The sequence below is a fragment of the Sceloporus undulatus genome, chromosome 2 (genome assembly GCF_019175285.1).
Source record: "Sceloporus undulatus isolate JIND9_A2432 ecotype Alabama chromosome 2, SceUnd_v1.1, whole genome shotgun sequence".
In the NCBI taxonomy this organism is placed as follows: Eukaryota; Metazoa; Chordata; class Lepidosauria; order Squamata; family Phrynosomatidae; genus Sceloporus; species Sceloporus undulatus.
In genome coordinates, this window is record NC_056523.1 from 139,846,646 (window position 1) to 139,853,877 (window position 7,232).

At 43.2% G+C, this 7,232-nt stretch overlaps 1 protein-coding gene across 1 annotated transcript in view; it reads right to left on the reverse strand.

Annotated features, from left to right (window-relative positions):
- Positions 1 to 6,649, reverse strand: part of CDR2L (cerebellar degeneration related protein 2 like) — a 40,838-nt gene extending 34,189 nt beyond the window's left edge. The window contains exon 1 of the mRNA XM_042449945.1: positions 5,514 to 6,649. Coding sequence (XP_042305879.1) covers positions 5,514 to 5,592 — 79 coding nt within the window. The 5' untranslated portion in view covers positions 5,593 to 6,649. The remainder of the gene's footprint in view (positions 1 to 5,513) is intronic.
- Positions 6,650 to 7,232: the final 583 nt, after the last annotated feature.

Genomic DNA, 7,232 nt, shown 5'->3' on the forward strand with positions numbered 1-7,232 from the left:
CATCTTGGTTGTTCTAATAAGTATCACTGTTTAATGGATTTTGGCTGTTATTGTACTTTGCTACATGGCCACCACGGCTGTCCCAGATATGTTTTCTGGGTGTAAGGCAAGGCTTAGATGTTCTGCTGTAATATGTATACAATTTGCTTTATATAGTTCTTGGTTAGTGTTTGCATAAGGTATATTTTCACTAATGGAGGGGTAGGCCACTACCTTTCTTTTCAGCTTGGTTACAGAGGGGAAGAACAACAATGCAGAACAGTTGTAGTACTCCATACCGACATGGCAGTGCAAACAGTACAGATATGAAGAACTTCATAGTTAGAGCAGCCTGCTATTTCAGAAGGTTAAATGCAAATGCATCCACAGTTTAGTAACTGTGACTCTATTTTTCCCCTCCATGTTCACAATCAAAGGGAACAAACTGGAAATCATTGATTCCCAAGGGGTAATGGATAATTTGTGTAATATTCAAAATTCCTATAAAGCTTAACTGACCATCACTCTCTGCCAGCCTAAACCACTTCACAGCATGGTTGTAAAGATAAAATGGTAGACTGGACTTCTTAAAGAAAGTGGGTGGACGGATGGAGGACATAGAAATCTAACACCGCTTTGATCTAATTTGGAAAAGCGGTATATAAATAAACATTATTATTATTATTATTATTATTATTATTATTATTATTAATAAACAAGATAACAGGTGTGTCTATCAACAGCATGAACATCGCTGCCTGCCAAGCTACAACTTCAAAGCAGGTTATTTTCATATCTCATGGTTAGAGTTTGTTAGGTACTTTTCTGTACTAGAGATCCCAAAATCTCCTAGCAAACATGGCTGTTACCTATGCTAGCTGGGTGATTCCCTCAAATCATTTCCCAAGCTTTTCAAACTGCAACTCATTTTTTTAAAAAAAGTACTCATTCTGAAGTAAACAATACATGAAGTAGGAAAAAATCAGATTCTTTCCAGTAAAGTTTCCTAATTCAAGTCCTTGTAGCTGTCACAACATGCATTCCTTGAGAAGCAGCTGCATGAGCTCAGCACAGCCACATCATCATGTTCCAGCTGCCAGAAACAAGGCGCATTCTCTGTATGGCTCCAACTTCATGCCTTCAAGTAGTGGGACTTCCTTAAAGGAAAAAGCCTTTGGTCCCACCCAGAATGCCTTTCTTTAGCAAACAAGAAATGGGAGTTTTTCATTAAACCAACATATGCTACACACAGATGTTTGCTCCATCAAACTGTTTTTTCTTCCTATCCTCTGGACAGTTATTTTTAGGTGGAAGCACTGTTTAGCGTTAGAATGATATAAAGCAGTTTAGTGACATTGTTTTAAGGTTGCTCTTGCAATACCAGCATCAGCTGTTTGTTAACAATGAAAGCTTGTTTAAAAACCTGGTAGAAAACAATCAAATCTTACAGCTGGCAAATAAATAAATAAATAAAATCTAGATACTCTATTATCCGAGCCTCATGGCTGAATTAAAACTGAAACTGTACACATAAGCTGATCTTACTCAAAAAATACTAGTTAATGACGACTGTCATCAGTCTGAATCAGAGGCAGGAATGATGCAATCCTGCACTGCCAAGTCCCAGCAACCCAGGCTAGCATGGATAATGGTGAGGGATTCTGGGAGCTGCAGTCCAATAATGTCTGGAGGGTAAGATGTTTCAATCAATCAGTGAAACTAACAGTTTTGTTCATACATTCAAGTTTGGGAAACCAGAAAATGAAAATGGTGAAACAAACCTACTATTTGTCTAGTCTTACCCCACTTTTCAGGGATCCAACTTGCACAATTGCCTTTACAGTTAAAACACATCCATTCGCACACCCTATATGGCCATCTAAGTTAAAGTCAATGGTCTACAATTCTGCCCTAAACCACCCCATTCTGCAAATGTTCAAACTAACTACTCTGCAGTCTGCACTCATTTCTCAAACTTGCACATACTATCCTAATTTACGTTAGTTTAAAAGCTTAGAGTAGATTGTTTTATATTGCTATTTAATGGCAAGGTGGGGAGCATGAAGTAAGACATGTGTAAACTCCCATAACACGAAGCTGCAACCCATTCCAAACTCAGAATCATTAGAAAGTAACTGCCCACCTCTTTTTCAAAAACCTAAGGGCCAGAAACTTTATTATTTAAACAAACCCACAATTACAAATACAAGCTGTCATAGGATAACAGGTTATGAGTTACGGTTTAAGCCATGTGGAATTCTAATCTCCTTGGATGTTGGACAAGTAGAACAGCCAATGTGCCTCACACAAAAAAAGGTCTTAATTAATTAATCAATTAATTAATTTTTGTATGAAATGCACTGACTGTTCTACTTGTCCAACATCCAAGAAGACTGGAATTAATTAATTAATTGAATTGATTTCTCCTGCCATGAGAGTCAAGGATGCTTACAATATTTTAAAATCAATTAGGTCAGGATAAGAAATAAATTTAATTAAAAACAAAAAGAATCAAAATACATAGGTATTTTATACGTACAAGCAAACTCCTTGGGCAGTGAAAAATATTCAAACTAACTAGCTTGAGATTCAAAGAAAAGTAGGTGCTATAGATATTATATATCTCAGGAAGTGGGTATTATTAACCTGTAGTCAAATGGTTTTGTTTGAATTCCTTCTTAAAAGCACCATCTGCTTCTTATTGTTGTTGTGTGTCTTCAAGTAGTTTCCAACATATGGTACCCCTAAGGTGAACCTTTCATCGGGATTTCTTGGCAAGATTTGTTCAGAGGAGGTTTGCTATTGCCTTTGCCCGAGAGAATGTGACTTGCCCAAGGTCACTTGGTGGGTTTTCCAGGGCTGAGCAGGGATTCAAATCCTGATCTCCAGAGTTGTCGTCCAATACTCAGATCACTACACCATGCGCTCACTGTCTGCTTAGTAAGCAATATTTCCAAATCCAACGTACAATACAATTTCCATGACAACCAATCAAAGTAAAACATTCACTGTCTAGGTTAGTGGTCCCCAAACTGTGCTCTCTAAGGGATTTTGGACTTTAGCTCTCAGAATCCCACACTACTGGCCAACATGGCTAAGGCTTCTGGGAGCTGACGTCCAAAATCTCTTAAAGGGCACAGTTTGGGGACCACTGGTCTAGGCCATCAAAGTAACTGTTGTTCTCTTATTACTTTGCACTCAGCTATTTCCAAAAGCCCCTGGCCCTCTGAACCTGCTGCCAAACTTTGCTTTTTCTTTCTAAGCCCTGAAGAAGGCTGGCATCAAGATCTTCTTAGCAATGTGTAATGCTTATTAACCACACTCTCCATTTTCTACAAGCCTCCTTATTTCCCAACTACACATGGTTCTCCCTCAATAATACATTAAACTTGGAACATCAAACAACCAATGACTTTGGGAGCTGTATTAGGCTGCACAGTATCAAATATGTGCCAGAATTTTACATCAACTGGCTGCATTTTCTAAGCAGCAATAGTCCATTTCTCAAATCCTCAAATCTTTTCTATGTTCATTACAGCTATTTACTTCAAGCTTCTTATTTTACCCACCACCTTCCCAGGTGTTTTTCAATAGCTGTGGTGGTTCAGCAGCATGACATGCCTTGCATTGCCAATGGTTTTTGATGTTGGGTTCATGTTATTGTTCACATGCTCCCAATTCTGAGCACTTAGAGATTGGCTCAAGAAATCTGACAACTGGATTGTAAAGATGTGGTTTCTCCAGATTCTCTTCATTCTGTGCAGAAATTTCTTTCCACAGCATACAAACTCATTCATCAGTCACATGATGAAGCAGAAGTATCTGTTAACTATCCAAGTTTGAGTTCGCTGTCATCAAACAAGCCCACCTCACTACTGGAAAACATATTTATTTTACTGATGCTGAGTCAAGAGATTAGGGCCAGTTTGTATGCTTTTCAGGATCAAATCAACCATATTTTAAAATCCATATGCGGATTCCACATTTTACATTCCATTTTTGGTCTTTGATTCCCTATCTGTGGGATAGAGTAAGTCTTGGAGCCATCATACAAGTAAGGAACAGACTGCCAAAGTGAAGCAAGCTTCTGCCCCACTACTTTCAGTGGAAGCATTAAGAGCATGCTTAACACAATCAGACATTCTTACATCAATGGGATCTAAGAATGCCTAGCTATGACCCTGTCTTCATAATCCACGGGTAGTGATTTCCAGTTACAACTATAGTTAACTATTAGGCTCAGTATCTTGCAAATCTAATATCTAGCCAGAATATTTTTCACCAGTTTATGCAGAATGCATAAAGTACAAATAATAACCCTTCTCTCATTCCTCATTCTGCAAATGACGTTCTGAAAACTTTTACATACCAGCTAAAGGAAAATGCAGAATTTGCTTCCTTATCTCCTTCAAATAATACTGTTCACATGTATGCAATATACAACTGTGGCTCTGTACATTTTTTAAAAGGGACCTTTTGCATCTTTTCCTCTTAAAAGTGGCTTTTAGGCTATCTGCTGCTAAAATCTTGCTCCATTTTCATCTGATGACTTTGATTTTGCAGTCTGTTACCAACATCTCTCAATTTATTCCACCTTTAAAGGAGCACAAATAGCTAAATGGCAGCATGCAAACCAGCCAAATGTCACTACAGCTTTTGCAGGTGTCTAACACCATGTGCTGTAAGGACATGAAATAACAGGTTTATCCCAGGATGAGAAGAATCAGTGGGCAAAATTGATCTTTCTTGATGTCCACAGAGGCAGTTTAACTCAAAATTGGCCCTCTGGCTTTCCATGCATGATTAAACAAATTTGGTTTGTGTTCCACAGGACTCATGCTGCCTTTCATTGCCCTTTAAGGTTAAAGTGAGAGAATGGGTTCACAGAATCAAAGAGTTGGAAGAGGTCACAAGGGCCATCCAGTCCAACCCCATCTTGCCATGAAGAAAGACACAGCCCAAGCACTCCAAGTCCTGACAGATGGCCATCCAGCCTCTGCTTAAAATCTTCCAAAGGAGGAGACTCCACCACTCTCCTGGGCAGCTGGTCCACGGTCAAACAACTCTTCCCCTCAGGAAGTCCTTCCTAATGTTGAGGTGGAATCTCTTTTCCTGTAGTTTCCTGGAAAAAAACTTGCTCTATCCTCAATATGACATCCTTTCAGATATTTAAATGTGGCTATCAACCTTCTCCAACCTAAACATACCCAGCTCCCTAAGCCACTCCTCACAGGGCACGGTTTCCAGACTTTTCATCATTTTGGTCATCCTCTTCTGGATGTCACCTTGGCCAAGTCACTCTTCAGAAAACCCTGTGACAGATGCGCCTTAGGGTCACAGTAAACTAGGAACCCCTGACCCTTGGGGATGCTTTAATTCCCCCCCCCCCCTTCCATTAAGAGGCCATTTCTTTGTAGACCTGTCCTGCCCTGCAGGGCCATGCCTTCCTTGATGGAGAGTTGAGGCAGATCCTGTCCTGCTTCCTGGCCAGAGGCTGGCTGCTGGTGTGGACAGCGCCCCTCTCTCCTCCTTACCTTGCTCCAGGTCCTGCTGGTCATACCAGGGTTCTTCTTCCTCGCTCTGAAACTCTTCCATCCTGTCGGCGCTCAGCATCAGCAGTTTACTCCGCAAACATCCAAAAGGGAGAGTGGCCAGCAAAGAGAGGCTGGGCTCTCACACATACACCGCAGAGAGAGAGAGAGAGAGAGAGAAAGGAAGGAAGGAAGAGAGGGAGGGAGGGAGAGAAGAATCAAGGGAGAGAGACAGGGATTAAAAAAAGACTGGTGGAACAAGGGATGTGATCCCAGGGACCAGATCTGAAGGAAGGCAGGGACCAGTTTACTCTTCAAACATCCAAAAGAGAGAATGGCAAGCAAAGAAAAGCTGAGCTCTCAAAGAGAAATATAGAGCAATATACTGCAGAAAGAAAGAGAGAGAGAGAGGGGGGGGAACGGAAGGAAGGAAGGGAGACAGGCAGGGATAAAGAAAAGCCTGCTGGAAGAAGGCGAGGTGAGGGCTGTGACCCAGGGTCCCGTGGGCCCTCCTCCTCCTCCTCCTCCTCTCTAAGGCCGGGCTGGGCCAGGCTGGGCCTGCCAGGGGCTGATCCTGGGCGAACCTGAGCCTGGGACAAAGCCTTTGCAGCAGAGGCTTCCTCTTCCTGGTGATCCAGGCTGCAGCGGGGGCCCCAGCCTCCCAGCTCTTTCCTCCAGGCTTGGCATCCCCTTCTTGCAAGGCGAGCAGGGAAAGGCAGGCCGCGGACCTGGCGCACCTTCCTTCCTTCCTTGGCCAAGCCTTGCTTTTGGGGGGGCGCCTTGCCGCAGGTCCTGTTCTCCTTTGTTGCGGAGGGCAGGAGTCAGTCCGCTGCACCTGGGGAGCGAGCGAGCGGAGGGCTCCGGCTTGGCTGGCTGGCTGGCGGGGGATGGGGATGATGCACAAAGGAAGCGGTGCAGCTCCTCGGAGGAGACCTCTAGCCTGGAAGTGCTGCAAGGAAAGCCCGTGCAAAAGCCAGGGGAGCGGGATGGAGGGAAGGAGCCTGAGGAGGAGCTCCCTCCTTCTCCCCCGCCGAGCCTTTTCAGCCCAGGAATGCCAGCTGCATTTTAGCTCTTCTTAGGCGGATTGGAGACTTGCATTCCTCTGGGATCCAGAGAGAGAGAAAGAGAGAGAGAGGGAGAGCAGGGGCGGAGTCCTGGATGGTGCCAGTCTGGGTTTAAAACACACACATACACACACAACAGTGGGAGAGCAGGAGTCGCAGCCTCCTTCTTTTGCTCAGCCATCAGTTTGGATGCAAAGGATGTGGGTCTCAATAAGAGCTGCCTTTTAGGAAGCTTAAGGGAAGAAAGAGATCATGATCATTATGATCATCTTCTTCATCTTCTTCGTCATTGTTCCTTCAGAGCATCTTCCTTGTTGGACCTGTTACCCCAGGATGACCAGATGGCTTCACCGCAGAACAAAACCAGGCACTGCAAAAATATGACATTATTATTATTATGTTTTCAATGTGAAGTCGAAGGCTTTCACAGCCGCCATCCATAGTTTTTGTGGGTTTTTCTGGAAGAGTTTGTTCCTGACATTTCGCCAGCATCTGTGGCTGGTATCTTCAGAGAATGCTGGCCTGGAAGAGAGCTGAGTACACACACACCCCACTCTCTTCCAGGCCAGCATTTTCTGAAGATGCCAGCCACAGATGCTGGCGAAACATCGGGAATAAACTCTTCTAGAACATGGCCACATAGCCCAAAAAAACCACA